General features: G+C 33.7%; 2 protein-coding genes across 2 annotated transcripts; both read left to right on the forward strand.

The window, feature by feature from the left end:
* The first annotated feature begins 14,655 nt into the window (after window positions 1–14,655).
* On the forward strand, window positions 14,656–15,996 carry LOC111030180. Its single transcript, XM_022309575.1, has one exon. The coding sequence runs from the start codon at window positions 14,656–14,658 to the stop codon at window positions 15,994–15,996; it is 1,341 nt and encodes a 446-aa protein (XP_022165267.1).
* A 99-nt stretch (window positions 15,997–16,095) lies between these two features.
* On the forward strand, window positions 16,096–19,506 carry LOC111030191. The gene has a single exon (XM_022309586.1). It carries the CDS (start codon window positions 16,096–16,098, stop codon window positions 19,504–19,506), a length of 3,411 nt encoding a protein of 1,136 aa, XP_022165278.1.
* The last annotated feature ends 1,083 nt before the right edge of the window (window positions 19,507–20,589 follow it).

Here is a 20,589-nt window from a genome sequence, read left to right on the forward strand (position 1 = left end):
CCCCCCACTTTGTCCTATCGAATCCGGACCTATCCCAAAATCTAGTAACCTTTTAGTAACTAATTGTAACCGACATCAAACAATTTGTAACCAAACAGTTTCCGCAAGAAAACTCAATTTTCATTTCGGGGGTTAATATTTTATGAACTTACAATTTTTGATACATAGGTACCGTTTTGACAATATTCCAATTATATTTGACTTCAAACATACGTTTATGAAGATGTTTGATGAAAATGTTAACCTAGAATATTTGATACGCAACGAATATATAAATATAAATATTTTTAATTTGCTATTATGGATAAACTATAATTCCTTAAAAAGGAATTTCATAGTAGTTACCTATAAAAATTCCAAAGTGGGTCTTATACTAAAAAAATATTTTGAATTATTTATTTTCAAAACTAGACATCATAGGTGGTTATCACTTATCAACTGAAGGAATTTAATTCCCATGGTTTGAAACAAAATTCTTATATTTATATTTATTATATTTTTTACCAAATATTATATAAATGAATTATTCTGCATTGAAAATGTGCAAACGATTCAAAAATGTTGGGTTATTAAAAACATTTTAGTGATTATTAGTTTATTGAGTACCTATCATACTGTATGATTACACAATAATTTAATTTTGTGGTATGTATCTCATATCGTGGTTACTGCTAATACAATAATCATGACAAATATAAATATAAATCATGGACAAAAATGTTATACGAAAATATTATTATATTGATATAAATGCTATATATAAATGCTATTTATAATCAATGATATTATCTAGTCTGCAATCTAAATAAAATAAACACTACAAATATGTTTAATAATATGTAGTATTGAAATATTATTGTTAAAAACGGAAACAGACAATATTTTATTTATAGAAATTCGTAGGAATTATTTTAATTTAATGTCCAATAACCATTTTATTATAATCATTGTTATATCTGCATTTGCTCGAAGAAGTCGATTCTATAAGCAGTGGACGTTGGATTGTGAATCGTGTTTAACTTTTTTTTATTTTGTATCTAATGTTATGTGTTATTATATTGTTAATTATTTAAGATAATAAATAAATATTATAATAATTACACAATGGAAACGAAAGTAAGTACATTCTGTTTTTGCAAATACTGTAAGTGTAATTATGTATTATTTTATTGAAATAATAATATAAAAATTATTAATCGATTATTGGGTATCAATGTATAATCTCAGATAAGTAAAATTGCTCCACCTGTAGTAGCTAGTCTACGATCGCGTCGGGATAAATCCAGGTAATTTGAAATTTTGAGATTTAAAAGTTAACATAATATTATATTGTATCTATTTATGTATACAGCATGTGTTCATTGTTCAGACTGCGATAATTACTTGTATATAGCGATAGTTGCTCATGTCCACTTTATTGGCTCTGTTTGTTTAACTCGGAAAAAGTAATGCAAATTTCGAACGCCCACTCCTACTTAGTAATATCTATTTAGTATTGTATAGGTTTTATACTATAATTTTGATATTAATATTGTTTCATAAAATAAGTTATTTATTAATAATAAAATTATTGACACATTAATAATAAATTATTAACATACATCAAAAAATAGTATATTACATTCATTATGTTTTTATAATCTCTTTCCTATTAAAATATTAGTAGGTTGTTAAGTGGCTTTTTCATTTTTAAAGCATTTTTAGCATTATTGGGTCATTTTGTTGGTTTTTGATGCATATTTGTTCAATATAGATATAAAATTTAGCCTATTCAAAATATTATCTAAAGATAAATTATTTTATTGATATTTAGGAAGGTTTATCGGGTTTTTCCATACACATTGTCAATTTTTTTTTCGATTCAGTTTTTATCTTATCTTAATTTATTATTGACCGTGGAGCGTCACCCATATTCGGTCAAATAACAAATAATCGGTCAGTTCGTGTTACATAGCAGTCGTTGCTCGTATAAGTTAAGTGTGTTTGTTGTGTTTGCTCAAAATTTAGTAACTACAATAGGCGTACTTAGAATGTTAATATTTTACATAAATTTTAATATGTATTTTGGTATATTTAGGATGAATAATATTTCCCCAAAAACGGCCAAAACATAAGTGTGTCAACATCATGCAGTCAATATTTGAAAATTTCAGTTTTTTTAATAAAATTATAAATTAATAAATAATAATTATATAGCTCATTTATAAATTACAATTTGTGTAAAAAAAAATATTAAAAATATATGGCATTTTTAAGGTCATTTCTGTGGTAAAATGCATTTTTTGAAGGCATTTTTGGCTATTTTTTAGAGCATATTTGTATGGTTTTAAGTGCATTTAAATCCGGGCCCTAGTTATGACTAGAGGTAGGTGAAGTTGGCACCCCCACTTTGAGATATCAACTTCAAACTAGACTAAAACTGTTTATTTAGATTTTTTTTATTAAATAAAGATCTTTTAAAACAATTTTTATTTTTATTTGGATTAGTTTTATTTAATCAAGATTTTTTGAATTTAAATTAGATTTTTTCTAATAATAGAGGTTTTTTATTTTATACAGATTTTTTATTTTATGCAAGATTTTATTCAAAAAATATTTGTATCAAATAAACATTTTTTAAATCGATTTTTTTATCACTAGAGCTTTTTTTATTCAAAAAAGATTTTTATCAAATAATCATTTTTTATTTAGATTTTTTTTTTATTAAATTTAGCCTTTTTTATTTAATACAGATTTTTTATTTAATGTGCTTTTTATTCAAAAAAGATTTTTATCAAATAAACGTTTTTATTTATTAAAAAAAGGTTTTTTTTAATCACAATTTTTATTTTTTTTAGATAATTTAAATTCAATCAATAATTTTTTTTATTAAAATTAGATTTTTTATCAATCGAGCTTTTTTTTATTGAATACAGATTTTTTACTTAATGCTTTTTTTTATTCAAATAAACATTTTCCTAATAACATGGAATCTTGTTTTAAATTTTCCATCCATAGCTATAAAAGTTGAACATTTTATACATTTTTAACTACAAAAGAATTATTATATTTTAAATGTGATAAATTTTGTCAAAATTTGAACTTTAAATGGTTATAAAAAAATTTGTGCTTATGTATTTTTAATTTTTTTCAATTACTATCGTATCAATATATCAGGAGGGGACTCCATGGACCCCCCTCACTTAAATACGCCACTGAATATAAACACATCATTGTAAGAGCTACATAAATGTGATCCGCTCAGAATTCAAAATTATTTTAATTGAATGTATTAGTTTTTTAGTAGCGTATGTACGTAATTATTCTACATATTATCAATATTTTTGCAGCCTAAGAAAGGAAGAAAGGCATTAGTTTCATCTGAAGAAATTTTTTGTGTTCTTGACCAGTATAAATCAGAATTATTCGATAATGGTGTGCTGAGAGGATTGACTCATAAAATATGGGATACCCTGTCAAAGGAGCTAAAGAATAAAGTTCCCAAAAAAAACTTATATATTTATGTTTATCAGAATCGATACAACTTTCAAACTGATCTTAAAAAATTATTGAAATTGAATAATAACGCTGAAGTGGATGAATATGAATCTAATTCAGTTGAAAGTAATGATGGCAGTGAAAAAAATATAATAAGTGATGGTGAAAAAATGTTTGTTCTTGAAATACCATACGAAAAATATATTGAAATGGAACCAAAAATTGTGCAATATAAAAAAAATTCTACCACCAGATCCTACAATGTTATGAAAAAAAACACATGGAGTGATGTTGTAAATGATGCTTTTTTACTTGAGTACAAATTGNCCAACAAAAATGTCAGATTTATACCCTCGTCAATTGGTCGTCATCTGGTTATCATGTGTGCGGTACCCATATCGAGTATCGACGTCTATCGAGTATCGACTATCGTCATTCGTCATGAAAATGTTACCGACTAACTAATAAAGTTATTTCGTCTTTTGCATTCCACTGTTCCGCGTGTTAAGTACTGTTTACAGTAGTTAGACTGTAAGTCGTAAGTGTGAAAATATTATATTCAATCGTCAATTGTAGACCAATGTGATTTCTCTGCTCGTTTTGCGGCAATAGTTAAGTACCAGCTTCGATTCATTCCGTTTATAAGTGTAAACTCAATTGGTAGGTAAGTATAATTTTATTACTCAATAGTATAAGAAATTGCTACCTATATAGTAGATATCTTTTACAAATTTTTATTGATGAAGAACAGAATTTTGTTCTTACACTTAACTATCTACTACCTACTAAAATGATTTGTTTTATTTGTTACGTATATACACCCACATTGCCTTCACTCATCTCTCATTACAAAATCATACATTTGCTAGGACCTCATAGCTCGTACACATGTAAAGAAAACAAATGTTTCCAATCTTTTCAGACGTTGAGTAGTTTTAAAAAACATGTACTGGTAAGACATAAATTTGAAAATAATACTGGTGAAACAGTCACTTCAAATGATTTTACAATTGATAATGATGGTAATACTTTTGATGTAGAAATAGTATGTAGTGACAACACTATTATCCCAGACATCCCTAATATAGTTAATGAATCTGAAGCATCTGAATCTGAAATATCTAATAAAAAAATATTTGATATTAATAAGAGTATTGAACAGTTACACTTGTTTGCAGTTCAATTTTCCTTATCATTACACAACAATAATAACTTTTGCAGAAGTGATGTTACAAATATCCAAAATGATATTGAGAAAAAAATAATTCAGCCTATTACATCATTATTAGAAGGAATAATTGAAAGTGAAATTACTGACCATTTAATGTTATCAAAATTTTCAAAAGTTACTTTAGCAATTTCAGATTCTTTCAAACTATGTAAAACAGAATATTTATTAAACAAGTATTTAACCACCAATGGTATTTTAACTGATACACATGTAAACAATTTACAATAAACAATGAAGTAAATCTAATATCCCACAATGGTCAAACAGTATTTGATGAAATAAGTACAAAAGCAATTCTAATGCCACTCAAATTCCAATTTAAAAAATATTTTGAACTAAATAATAATCTTAATTTGGCTATAAAACGTTATAACTATTTAATACATTGTCCAGTTTCTGATGAAAATTGTTTAATGACAAATTTTATTCAAGGATCTTTGTGGAAAAAAAAATTAATTCCACATAAAAATAAAATAGTAATGCCTTTTTTTATGTACATTGACGATTTCGAAATAAATAACCCATTAGGATCTAAGTCAATGTATCATGCTATTTCAGCTGTGTATTATAGTTTTCCTTTGAATGGAAATAGTTCAAAACTTACAAATATTTTTCTAGCTTCTCTTATAAAATCTAAAGATTTAAAATTGTATGGAAATGATTTATGTTTTAAACAGTTAATTGATGAATTAAATTCATTAGAAAATGATGGTATTATAATCAACACACCTGATGGTTGTAAAAAAGTATATTTTATTCTTGGATTGATAATTGGAGACAATTTAGGACTTAACAGCATTTGTGATTTGAAGGGCTCCGTGCAACAACCAAACAAGTCCACTTTTTTTCAAAAGTCACTTTTTGATGTTATCATATACAAATTGTTTTTCTTTACAATTGTGTGCAACAACGAGACATGTCCAGTGATTATTTACGTTGTTATTGTGTAAATGGACTTGTCTGGTTATAGATATTATGAGCAAGAACCAGATAAGTCCGGACTTGTCTGGTTTTTGCACAGAAATGTTGGCTACACTGCAAATAGTAAGTACCATACTACCATTATAATAGTCATATTTAGTGATCACATTATCATTACTAAAATAATTATTATCATTATTACAATTATTTACAATGCATATTGTTGTCTGTTGAAAACAATATGCTATAACACGTGTTATTTAGTTTTTATTATTTTAAAAAATGAAGATGAACCGAGAAAGTATTGCAAAACAACTAGAATATGATGAATCTAACTCATCATTTGAATTTGATGATGAAATTCAAGATCCTGATTATCATAGTTTTGAAAATAACGATCTCGGTGGCATACTGGCTATTGATTCTGATCCAGAAAATAATTTTGAATTACGTTCAACATCACCATCAGGATCAATTAATATTATACCGGAATCCAGTGAAGATGAACTTACACCTAGTACATCTATTGGTATTGGTAAGAAAAGAATACATAATATATCAATCATAGATAATAATTTATTATGAACCACTTTCAGCGACACCCTCAGGATCAATAATTATTAATATTATACCAGAATCCAGTGAAGAAGAACAACCTATATCTAGTACATCTACTCGTATTGGTAAGAAAAGAAAAATTAATAAATCAAATTGGCAACGCAATATTACAAAAAAGAGTAGGTCTGAAGGTGTTGAACATATTTCTTTGCGTAACAAAATTATTGTTCCTCCTAGAACTACAGGCCCTGACTGTCACTGTAATCAGAAATATTTTACTAATGTATCGGATGACCAAAAAATGAATTTACTTGCAATATTTAATAATATAGGTGATAAGAACAAACAAGATACATATTTGGCTGGATTAGTTAGGGTCAACCCTGTTATTCGTCAAAGGAAAAGAGATGGTAGTCGATCAAGTAAAACGTGTTCTGTAAAATATGAGATAAAGAGTGGTTTAGATATTATCCCAGTTTGCAAGAAGGCATTTTGTTCTCTCTTTGGAGTTGGAAAATCTAGAGTAGAAAGAATTATAAAAAGTGTTCAGAACCATGTTCCCAGCCCAGAAGATAAACGTGGTAAGCATCATAGTAGGCCTAATAAGATACCTGACAATATAAATTTCCAATTAGATACGTTTATTAATTCATTTCCTAAGAGAAAATCTCATTACAGTAGGTCTGATAACAATAATGTAAAGTATATGTCTCCTGAGCTTTCAATTTCCAAACTGTATAGAATGTATTTGCAAAAATATGAACCTAATGTATGGGCAGTTTTAAACAGTGAAAATTGAGAACAAGTGAAACCTAAATTGAAATACAACTATTTTGCTAATTACTTTAATACAAATTTCAACATTTCATTTGCCTATCCCAGATCTGACACTTGTCAAACCTGTGATAACTTGAAAAAAATTATTGACAATGAAAATAATGCAGAGGAAAAAGCTAATCTTGAAGTAGAAAAACAAATTCATCTGCGGAAAGCAGAAGTATTTTACACTTATTTAAGAGAGTTAACAGCTCAAGCCAAACAAAATGATTCAACAGTAGAGGTTTTAAGCTTCGATTATCAACAGAACATGCCCCTCCCACACATTCCATCAGGAGATGTGTTTTATAAAAGGCAACTTTGGTCTTATAACTTTTGTATACACTCAGCAAGTACAGGCAAATCTCATTTTTATATGTACAATGAATCAGTAGCTAAAAAAGGACAGAACGAAGTCATAAGTTTTTTACATCACTATTTCAAAAACATATTAAGTCCAAGAATTAAAACGTTATATTTATTTTCTGACAATTGCAGTGCGCAAAATAAAAATAAAACTCTATTTCAATATCTATCTGCTGTGGTAAACACTCCAACTTTTTCTATAAAATCAATTATTCACAGATATCCTGAGCCCGGTCATAGTTTCCTACCCTGTGACAGGTGCTTTGGACATATTGAAAAGGTACGTAGAAAAGTAGAAAGAGTATTTTTGCCAGATGAATATGAAAAAATGGTTTCTGAAACAAATAAAAAATTCAAAGTTGTTCATGTTGATCAAAGTATGATTTTTGATTTTAGTAGTTATCTTACTCCATTAGCTAAAAAAATTGTAACTAACAAAGAGAAAATTAAATTTACTATTATGGCTTACCGTTATGTCGAATATACAAATTAAGGTATTTTTTGTAGTACATCTGGAAATTCTACTGCTAAAGAAAAGTACGGTTTAAATAAGACTGGTGAAGAGCTAACTATAAATGAAAATGGACTATTAAGATTGTACAATGAACCTATTAAACTGAAACTGTCAAAATTCAATGATGTTAGTCAGTTAGCAAGCAAATATGTGCCTCAAGAATACCAATGGTTTTATATTGGACTTACTGCTGCTGAAGAACACTCTAATGATAATGATTCTGACTATGAAAATTATTAAACACAACACCCAGTTAATTATTTGAAAGTTTTTATACCTACCTAACTTTTTAATTTCATTGATTTTTATATTTTGAAATTAATTGCATACTATTTTATATGTTATTATAATATGTATTTCATTTTATTATTTATTGTTAAATTTATTAAAATGTTATATTCATTTTTTTTTTTGTTTTGTTTTATAAATATTATAAAAAAGTCTTTGTTGTTAATATTAATACCTACCATTTATATTGTTACTAGGAAAAGTAATATACTATTACTTTTAAAAAAAAAATGTTATAATATGTATTTAATTTTTTTTTTTGTTTTGTTTTATAAATATTATAAAAAAAAGCCTTTGTTGTTAATATTAATACCTACCATTTATATTGTTACTAGGGAAAGTAATATACTATTTTTAAATGATTTTATATGTATTTCATTTTAATGGTTGTTGTTAAATTTATTAAAATGTTGTATTCATTTTTTTTTTGTACTTCAGAAAACAAAAAGTTATCATGTTATTTATTTTGCTTTCTAAACTATTATATTACAAGGTGATTTCTTTTCACTTTTTTGTTGTTAAAATATAAAATATTATAAAAAAAAGTCTTTGTTGTTACCTATTTAATATCCTACAATGTATCTTCAAATGTTTAAATTATAGGTATTTAATAAAATATAATATGTAATACAATATTTCACATAAAACTTGATAAATATATAAATTATAGGTACTTGTTGATGGCTAAAATTGGAAAAGAATAAATAATTATTATTTAGTTTTTAAAAAAACCTTATATCATACCTTATTACATAACATACTTACGAGCAAAAACCAGGTAAGTCCATATGTTTAATATTTCAATAAAAATTTTATCAAATTGCATTCATTTATTTTATTAATTAGTATTATAACTATTTATATAACTGTCATTAAAGGATTTTACTTTAGTTTTTAAGAAATAAGTAAATTAGTTTATGGTAAAACAAAAAACAAAATACAATTTTCGAAAACTTTTTTAAAATTAATGAGCAAAAAACCGGGTAAGTCCATATGTTTCATACTTCCAAGATATTTTAGAAGATCAAAAATTTATTTAAAATGCAAATTCACTTTACTCAACCATTTACATGTAATTCAAGATACTTATGTCATAGTTACAAATAAAAATATAAATTTTTAAAGTTTTGGTGAAATAAAACATGTCTCCTGAATAATTTCAAAAAGTGGACTTGTCTGGTTGTTGCACGGAGCCCTTCATTTCAGTAAATCATTTTCTTCAAACTATTTTTGTAGATTTTGCAAGGCCCATAAAACATTAACACATACATTGGGTGAAGAAGATGAAAAATTACTACGTAATGTTGATAATTATGTACAAGATATAGAAACAAACAATATATCATTAACTGGGATTAGCCAAAATAGCATTTTGAATAATATAAATTCCTTTCACGTTACAACTAATTTTTGTGTTGATGTAATGCATGACATATTTGAAGGCGTGTGCCATTATGATATGTGTCACATTATCACTTATTATACAGAAACAGTAAAAATATTATCTCTAGAAACTTTGAACTTTAGAAAACAAAATTTTAGCTATGGTGAATTAGAACAAAAAAACTTATCGCCCCCCATTGAGAGACATCATTTATCTAAATTCCACTTAAAAATGTCTGCAAGACAAATGATGAACTTCGTACACTTCTTTCCTTTAATAATAGGCGATTTGATACCTGAAAATGATGATGTTTGGATTTTTTTTTTAAATTTTCTAGAAATAATTGAAATTGTACTAAGTCATGAGTTGTCACAGCAAAGTTCTGTTTCACGTTTAAAGTACTTGATTAATAAACACAATTCAAATTATATACTATTTTTCAATGACAATTTAAAGCCTAAACATCACATATTAACCCATTATCCATCAATAATCCTTAAATCTGGGCCACCCAGATATTTTTGGTGTTTTAGGTACGAGGCTAAGCACAAAGAACTTAAAATGTACGCTAGGGCAATTACTTCTAGAAAAAATATTTGCTTAACATTAGCCATAAAATATCAATTGAAATTTGCACACTTTTTACTTAATCAAGATATTCATAAAGATTTTTCCACTTCCAATAAACATAAAATTGATTCAGATCTCGAATTTATATCAAATAATTTGAACATAATGCCATCTAACAATTTTATTAGTTATTCTGTAATTGATTTTAAGGGAACAGTTTATAAAATAGGAAACTATGTTAGTAGTTTTAAGCATGACGTTTGTTTGTATGAAATACTTGAAATTATTATAATGAACGAAAGTGCTGTATCATTTATCGTTCACCAAATTCAATTAGATTCATATAGCACTCATATGGGAGCATATGAAGTCAACAAACATAAAAATATAATTTCAAAGAGCATTATTAGTATTGATGACATAAGTGGTCCACCAATAAATGTTAATCAAGTCTCCAATGGAAGACTCATGGTTAGACTAAAGAAGTATTTTTAAATAAACTTTTTATTTTATGTTTAATTCATAAAGTAAAATAAAACAAATCTATATATGTATATAGCCAATTTATATGATTAAGCTTTTGTATTTTATATGTATGTACAAAGTTGTATAATGTTTAGTCATATTTTATCTGCATCATTTTTTTATCACAATACATTTGTTATTATTTATATTTTGTTTAATGTTATCCCTATGTCTACAATTCTACATAAACATAAAACAAATTTGTTATTTTAATCCACGTTCATACATATAGTAATTGTTTAAGAGGACGCCACACCGAAAGCGAAACGTAATCAACGGCCGAGAGAACGCGCTGTTAGGTGTTTTCGTGATGCGCAAGCACGCGGCGTTTAAGCCGCGCCCACTAGTCGTCGTCGGCGGCCGGCCGACGATTGTGCTCATTCGGGAGCAACGTTTATTATTTTCTCAACCTTCGTTTGTGGCGGGTCGCGTAAATATAAAATGTATGGTGCATACCTACACGTTACACGTACATTATGCCGCATTGCCACCGTAATATTTTTAATATTCGCGCATACTTACGCGACCTGTATTTGTTGCGTAATAGTATTATATTAGTTTTATATTGAGTATATTTTGAATGTTTAAGCTATAATTTTGTATTTTTGTAATAATATGTGTAGGTACCTACCCTACGTAGCACATATAATTTTTATCTGAGTATCTGACATTTTTTGCGTAGTTTTAAACATGATAAATATTAAAGCCATCTATTTTCACGGACCTAAGCTGTTCGAACACCGATCCTCTTGGCGCGTTTCAGCCGGGTCAAAGGCCATCGTAGCGCAAGTGACAGTCCGGTCTACACACTTGTCTAGTTTTCCCCCCGAGTGGTCAAGCTGTGATCGCCGTGAACTTGTCGCCGCCGTCTCGATCGACGCGTCAACTCTGTCGCGCCATATACACTTTTGTCATGACTGTCGTCTAAACCGGTCGACCTGTGTTGTTGCCGCACTAGGCCCGACACCTTTATGTACGTGTGTGCCCGGTTACGTTGCCCGGTGGCATAGGAACCACGTGCCCTGTTATTGTCAATCCGGTGTTTATATAAACTTACGTCTTGGTTTATTTGTTATGTGACGTAGTAATATATTATTATATCCAATAACCGTCGGCCGTATTCATATGTGTATAATATATATGCATATTGGATCGTATACATATACGTCGTCAAGCTGGTCCTATAATCATCTACCACACCAGTGAGGAGTGTCAATTTGGATCCGAGGATCGTGACTACTGGATACTCAGGTCTATAAGTTGCATTATTGTATTGTATACCATTATTTGGCCTTAAAGGTGAATTTAGTATTTATATTTTTGTACTATTTATTATTATAGTTATTTAGGTGCTATTTATTATATTGATTTTGGGGCCCCGTGTTACTTTCATATTATATTTGTAAGTTTGTTTGTAGCACTTTGTGACAGTGTCACATTAATATACATATTATTTATAATTTATATTTAATTGATCTTATAATCATTTGTTGTTATTATTGGTCACCCAGTTCATCTCTGTCTATCATCTGCGCAAGTTGCGGCAGAAAACTGCATTCTATCGTAAGCTCTGTCGCAGCGAAAACATTTGGTAGCAGAGCGTGGTTTTTGGGACCCGGGGAGGTTCAGTGAGCGTAGGTTGTAGACGTTTATCTAATTGGGCAGTGGCGTAATTGCGGGGGGGCAAGGGGGGGCAATTGCCCCCCCAGAAATGTTTGTGGGTGGGCAAAAGTATCATTTTGCCCCCCCACAAATAATCCACATTTAAAAAGTATTTTTAACAAGACTGTTAACATATTATTATAATATTAAAATATTTTTTTCCTCAAATTACTTTATAAAAGTTTAAATTTATTTTATGTTTCTCTTGTTGAATAATATTACAATGTTGACGTATTGTCAGTGTTATGGCAATAATCGCATTACTCGTGACTATTATTATCCGTGATTGGGGAACACGTTATTATCTTGAAATCGAGATTATGACTACAGGAACGTACGGCTGAACGGCAGGTTAATTTTAGATCAATAACAAGTAACTGATAATGGTATATTAGTATAATAAAGATAATTATTATATTATTTTGTCTTGCTAATTCCTTATATCACTGTTCAGTTGGACTTGTACTTGTCTTATTACGACATTATATTCTGTTACGTTACGATAGTGTGCTTTCCTAAAAAAATTATTAATTACGTTTTTTAAAAATATGTCAAATAAACGACAGTTGACGTTGGTCGATTTCATGTCATCGAGATCAAAAAAAACTACAAATGTCCAGACCAGTGAGTATTACTAAAATATTTAATACATTTTTGAAACAAAAGTTTTTTTCCTACCATTCTTACTAAATAATTTTAATTTTAATGGTTCATATTATGAACAGATAAAATAATAAGTATCTAGTAAAATTATTTCATTTAAATTTATCCACTCAAAAATTAATGAATTAAAAAATGGTAATTTTTATACATATTATACTAAATTCTAGTATAAAGATTCTTATTATGTATTTATTATTTAACTATAATTTAAAGTAGTTAATATATGATTATTAAATTTATTGTATTTTAGGAAGTGTAGAAATACCTGAAAATAGTGCCACAAATGTGGATAACACTATAAATGAAGATATTTTGAATATTCCAAAATCTGAAAAGTCCACAAATGTCCAGAGCATTGAGTATGAAATTGACTGTGATCGTGATCCAGGTAGAAATTTCAAAAATGCATATAACTTACTTTGTTCTGGTCTCGGTCCATATCAGCCAACTGATTGTAACTTCCCTAAAGTTCTTAATATACTACAAGCTATGAAGGATGTTATTATCAGTGAAAAACCGGAAAATAATTCAATAAAATTAGTATGTGAAACATATAACTTAGATTTTAATGAAGTCACTATTGAGCTTGCTATGTTTAATCGAATGTTCAAGACAAAGTATGATGAGTTTAACATCGATAATAAAATAGCATATTTGTTATGTGGTGATATACAAATAGGATTTACAAACTACACAAAAATTATAAAAATATTTTTGACTATACCAACAAATACTTCCTCTTGTGAAAGAACATTTTCCTGCTTAAAACGCCTAAAAAGTTACTTAAGAACCAGCATGGGACAAGAGCGCTTAAGCGGGTTAGCATTATTACAAATTCAAAGAGAAGTGCCAATAGATTTTGACAAAGTAATTGATGAATTTGTTTCGAATGGAGTAGGAGGTAACAGAAAACTCACACTAAAATAACAAAAAATAAAACCTATTCTTTCTTTTATTTGTTAATAAAGTAATTAAATTATTTGATGGTTATTTATTTATTATTTATTGTTCCCCAAGCATAAAATATGTCAATATGTGTATATAATATTTATACTACTTACCTACTTTTTAAACTACTCATAGCACATTTTATTAATGACCTCTCTAGGTACTTAATAATATTTAACAATATGGGTAACTGTTACCTACGGGCTACAATTTGTTTCTAACATAGACAGTATAAACATATTATTCATATTATTAAAAAAAAATTAACCAATTTTATTAATTTAAAAATCGGTTTTTAATAACCATGAAATGTAGGATCAATATTAACCGATTTTTTAAACCGAAAAAAATTAAAGAAGAACTAAAACCATTAACCACAAAAATCATTTCGGTTTGAAGCCTTGGTTTTAAGACTAAATCAATGTAGGGGTCAGGGACTCAGGGTTTTGATTATGGTGAATAAATTACATTTCCCCCCCTAGTTTTTTATCCAGTTACGCCACTGTAATTGGGTATTTATCTGGGTGCCAACTTAGATTTTATTTTTATATATAACAGGTTTAGTTAAGTATTTATTCACTATCTTGAATTTAATTTGTCACGCGGTCACGTATTTTACGCGCGTTTGATTTATCAAGTTTATTATTGTCCGACAATTGCTCGTGTATACTGTATTGTGTTAGTATTATTATTTCACGTATTATCGTAGTTAGTCGTAGGTAGATTGTCATCATGACGGACATAAAGGACCTTGACCGGTTAACTCGTGGTAAGGCCCGCGCGGAAGTACTGCGTACAACGGTAGTAGCCAGCATCAGGTCGGTTCACGAACTTGCGTTACGTGTCTCGAGTGAACCGAATGTAGTTCCTCAATTTTTAGTTGCCGTGACCGACCTCGATATGCTGTGGACTCCATTTAAACTTGAGGACGAGGCGGTTTTAGGCTTTCTAGTTAGCCTAGACAAGATTAGCGAGTACGCGTCAGGTCTGCCGGCCGAAGTCCGTGCACTTATCACCGAATCAAAAGCGATTGCTGATAGTCTCATTCCAAAAGGCGCGGATGCCGTCGATATGTCATACATCAATTCAAATTTTATATCTCGAAATGTTCCGACCCCATTAGCACCGCCGACCGTTATTAATAATTCTAATTCGCGTCTGCCGGAGATACCGCTGCCCAAGTTTGATGGGGATTTCAAGTATTGGCCTACCTTTCGAGATAGATTTAAAGCGTTGGTTGATAGTAGGTCCAATTTAACGCCTATCGATAAGATGTATTATCTAATCGGCTGTCTACGCGGGTCAGCTGCGGAAGCCGTGCGGAGCATACCGGTTGCGTCTGATAGTTACGATTTAGCATGGACAACTTTATCGAATAGGTTCAATCGCCCGCGTATGGTCGCGACATCTTTAGTCGACAAATTGTTGAACGTCCCGTCGTCCACTCAAGAGTCACTCCCGGAGTTAACAAGTTTCTTGTGTGAGTTCAGCGAGTCCGTGTCATTATTGAATGCGCTGAACATTCCGGACCTCAGTTCATTTTTATTATTCGCGCTAGCATTCCGCCGGCTCCCTATCTCCACCCGTAAGCTCTTCGAATCAACCGTGAAATCCGACTACCCGTCAATGAGTGAGTTACTAACCTTTGTTGAGTCGCGGGTGTCTATATTAGAGCTCGTCGGCGATCCGTCGAGTAAAACCAACAAGGGTACCACGGCATCAAAACCATTTTACGGCGACCAGTTGCGTAAGGGGGGAGATCGGCATAAAGGGCAACAGTCGTCTCATGTTACATCATTCGTTACCGCCGAGTCGAATAAGTCTTGTCCGTGTTGCTCAGAGCCTCACTTATTAGAGTCGTGCCCCCGATTTAAGTCCTGGACAGCCGATGACCGTACACGTTGGACCCGGGAGAAAAAATTATGTTTTATGTGTTTTAGTGCTAGTCACTGGTCTAACCAATGCAAGTCTAAGACCCGATGTCACTTATGTAATCGCAGGCACCACCACCTGGTTCACATTCAACCGACCGAACAACGCAATAGGAACGAAGCTCCGCGGTCCGATACGTAGTTATGCGCGTCTGCCGCGTTACACCAGTCTAGCGCCAGCTCCGTTGTGTTGGGTACAGCTTTAGTACATGTGCGCGATCGCGTGGGGGAGTGGCAAATGATGCGCGCGTTAATCGACTCGGCGTCGCAAATTAGTGCCGTAACGACTGCATGTGTTGACCGTTTAAAACTGAAATGTACACGGTGGACATCTCCGGTGACCGGGTTAGGCGGCGTTCCCGTTGTAAACGTGCAAGGGCGCGTTGAGTTTTCCGTTCAGCCTCGGTTCGCGGTCGAACCAGTATTAGCTGTACACGCGTGGGTCCTACCGTCAATCACGGCCGACTTGCCGCGCACTACGTTGCCATCTACTATGAAAGATAGGTTTTCAGATCTGGCGTTAGCCGACCCCACATTTAACGTCGCCGCGCCTATTGATATATTGTTGGGGGGTGATATGTACCCGTCCATAATGAACGGTAAAAAAATAATTGTCGATGATAGTCTACCGGCCGCATTTAGCTCCATTTTCGGTTGGGTACTAATTGGTCCGGTATCTAATAATAAAATAGGCCCCGTCCACTCACTGCCCGTTTCTCTTACCGCGTCCATCGAAGGGTTAATGGAAAAATTCTGGCATGTGGAAGAGCCGGTCGCGGCGCCCGACAATTTTACTGATGAGGGGAGATGCGAATCTATTTTTCGCGAACAATTCATACGTCTACCATCAGGTCGTTTTTCAGTACCACTACCGTTTCGTGTATCCGTATCCGACAGCACTTTCGCCGGGTCGCGGGATACCGCCGTAAGACGTTTCGAGTCTTTAGAACGTAAGTTGTCGGGGGACCGCAAACTCCGAGAACTGTATGTTAATTTTATGCGCGACTACATATCATTAGGTCATATGTCGATCGCCACGTCACCGGGCACGTATTATATTCCCCACCACGCCGTGTATCGGCCTGAAATTGATAATAATAAATTACGTGTCGTGTTCGATGCATCAGCGGGTAACCCCCGCGGGCCATCGTTAAATAGTTGCTTATCACCTGGTCCAAAATTGCAACAAGATATTGTCGACATTATCACGCGGTTCCGATTATACCGTCACGCCTTCACGGCTGACATTGAAAAAATGTATCGACAAATTTCGGTGTTACCAACTTATCGCAAATATCAATATATAGTATGGCGAGAATCACCCTATGATAAACTGCGTGATTACGAACTGCGTACCGTAACCTATGGCGTAAATTGCGCGCCATTTCTCGCGTTGCGCGTGTTAAAAGCAATAGCGGCTGAAGATTGCGATAAATTTGTATCGGTCCGAGCGGCATTAGAGCGCCAAACGTACGTCGATGATATTTGTGTCGGGGCGGACACAGAGCAGGAGACTCTCGAACTCCAATCAAACTTAATTATGGTTTTGAAAATGTCCGGTATGGAATTAAAAAAGTGGTCGTCTAATACGTCATCTGTTCTAAATTTAATTCCGGCCGATAGTCGCGCGTCGGGACCGCTCCCGTTCGATACAGGCGATAGGTATAGCACGAAGATGTTAGGGATCGAGTGGCATCCGGATCGCGACAACTTTTGTTGTGCACTTCGTCCTGACCCCACGCCAGTGTTCACTAAAAGGGGCATATTGTCATTAGTAGCGCGCATCTTTGATCCGCTAGGCCTTTTTGCGCCCTCAACTTTCCTCGCAAAATCTATAATGCAACGGACATGGTGTAGTGGGTTAACGTGGGATGCGCCCCTACCTGATGATATCCACGCGGACTGGGCCGCTTTCGTCGCTGACTTAGCATCGTTACTTACTATCCGAGTACCGCGGTACGTAAATACGCGACAAGGATCACCGTGCTTATTATTAGGGTTCTGCGACGCGTCGCAGCTCGGGTACGCGGCCGTAGCGTACGTGCGTGTCATTGATGCCCCGCCGGATAAATGTATTTTTTTACTTGGAGCGAAGACCAAATTAGCGCCAGTAAAGAAGTTAACTGTGCCGCGCCTAGAACTGAATGCGGCGGTACTGCTGGCCCGGTGGTTAGGACGTTTGCGTCATATTTTAGCGCCGCAATTAAATATAATCAATACTCACGCCTGGTCCGACTCGACCATAGCCTTGTCATGGTTGACGGTTCCACACGATTCATTCAAAACCTATGTGTCCAATCGCGTGTATCAAGTCCACAACATACTACCCAATTGCCAGTGGCATCACATAGAGTCCTCCAACAACCCAGCCGATTGCGCGTCGCGGGGCGTCATGCCGTCGGAACTCGCGCATTTGTCGCTTTACTGGCAGGGACCACCCGTAATATATTCTGATGCGTCACTTTGGGAACCCAGTCCTCCGCCGACAAATATATGTGAATTACCCGAAGCTCGACCAGTTGTTTGCGCCGGCCGTGCCGATGATGTGCCCGACGAGTGGTTCGCATCTTTCTCGTCATTTGATCGATTGATCCGAGTGACAGCGCGCGTTCTCCGTTTTATTAGTCACTTTCGCGTATTTCGTAAACGTAATTCATGCCTGCTTCCACCCGCTAATCTATACAATTCGGACGACGGCCGTGTTCCGAATTTATCCGTGTATCTATCTAAGTTTGAGCTTGACTACGCGACTCGTATTATCATATTAGAATCACAACGCGTTCATTTTGCCGTATTGCGCCGTGAACTGTCACATACCGCGCGCGTGTCGTCACGGTCATTGGCTAAACTGTCACCTTTTATTGATGATAGCGATTCGGTGATACGTGTAGGCGGTCGCTTGAAACATTCCACGTTAACCTACGAGTGTAAGCACCCTATACTACTGGCAAAAGAGTCGCACTTAGCTAGATTGATAGGTGAAAGATGGCATCGATTGACGTGTCATTCGGGGCCCCGGGTAATGGCGGCGCTCATACTACGACAGTATTGGATCGTTTCGATCAGGTCGGTGTTATATAAAGTAGTATCACGTTGTACCGTGTGTGTGCGATTAAACGCAAAACCAGTTCACCCCTTTATGGCAGATTTGCCCGCCTCGCGCGTTCAATCATGTAAGCCTTTTGCCCGTGTAGGCATTGATTTCGCCGGACCGTTACAAATGCGTGAACTTGGACTCCGAAAGTCCCGCATTGTCAAAATATACATATCTGTATTTGTTTGTTTCACTGTTAAGGCCGTGCATCTAGAGGTGGTGTCCGACTTGTCGACGAGCGCGTTCCTGGCCGCGTTCGACCGTTTTGTCGCTCGACGGGGATTACCTACCGACGTATACACAGATTGCGGTACGAATTTTATCGGGGCCAATAAACAGTTACACGCGTTGATCAACAGTGCGGATGGTCAAGTAGCCTTAGCTAACGCGCGTACCGCCTGCGAGTGGCATTTTAATCCGCCAAGCGCCCCGCACTTCGGAGGCTTGTGGGAGGCGGCGGTTCGTTCAACAAAAAGGTTGTTGACTCGTGTGATCGGCGTCCACTTGTTTACATACGAGGAGTTCACAACCGTACTAACACGTAAGAGGCCGTACTGAACTCTCGGCCATTAACTCCCGCGTCTTCCGACCCCCACGACCTTGAATGTTTGACGCCGGGGCACTTTTTAATCGGCCAACCATTGTTAGCTGTACCGCCACGGTCGAGTCCCGATGAAAAACGTAACCTCCGAGATAGGTGGAAACTGCTCGATCAATATCACCAGGCTTTTTGGCGGCGTTGGTCAGCCGAGTACTTGACCACACTTCAGGAGCGACCTAAGTGGACTCACAACGTGCCCAACTTAAATGTCAACGATATGGTAGTAATAATAGACAATAACAGTGCTCCATTAATGTGGCGGCTTGGTCGTGTGATGGAGGTGTCACCGGGAGATGACGGTACAGTACGTGTCGCCAAGGTGTTGACCAGTACTGGGGTAATTACGCGACCTGTGGTCAAGCTAGTACCATTACCCGTCGACGAATAATCGTAAATCTATACAGTATTCCCCGCACCGGTCACCTGTCATTTTAAGGTGGTTTTTTATTTATTTATAGTCGTTCACTGAACCACCTTGGGTACCGTAAGAATCAGCGACCATAATATAATTATTTTATATATATTTTTTTTGGTATTATTGTTTATTTATTCATCTTGTATGCATGTACCTTGAGTATATTATTTAATTGTTTTATTCAACCGGCACTGTCGTCCTATGCGAATGTATGTTATTAAATTTATAATGCCGATAAATGTTTGTTTTTGTATACATCATGTTTGTTATCTTTTAATTATTAGCTTTTGAGTCTCATTTTGTACGGACCATATGTCCATTGTTTTGTTTTTTTTGTATTTTGTATTCTTTTTTTTTTTTACACAGTCACCATATTAATAACATATTGTAACAACTTGACCTGAGGCTGGTGTCTATCACGCATAGTCTGGTGCACCACTTTTCGCCCATCCAGTGTTCAACTGCGGATCCAATATCAAATTCTAGGAACGTCCAGTGATGCAGAGCGTCACAGGGGGAGGATGTTCGAACACCGATCCTCTTGGCGCGTTTCAGCCGGGTCAAAGGCCATCGTAGCGCAAGTGACAGTCCGGTCTACACACTTGTCTAGTTTTCCCCCCGAGTG

The sequence above is a fragment of the Myzus persicae genome, unplaced genomic scaffold (genome assembly GCF_001856785.1).
Source record: "Myzus persicae strain clone G006 unplaced genomic scaffold, MPER_G0061.0, whole genome shotgun sequence".
Lineage (NCBI taxonomy): Eukaryota > Metazoa > Arthropoda > Insecta > Hemiptera > Aphididae > Myzus > Myzus persicae.

Excerpts from the sequence above, each read along its gene's own strand:
- LOC111030180 (XM_022309575.1), top strand. The coding sequence starts at position 14,656 with ATGACGGACATAAAGGACCTTGACCGGTTAACTCGTGGTAAGGCCCGC.
- LOC111030191 (XM_022309586.1), top strand. The coding sequence starts at position 16,096 with ATGCGCGCGTTAATCGACTCGGCGTCGCAAATTAGTGCCGTAACGACT.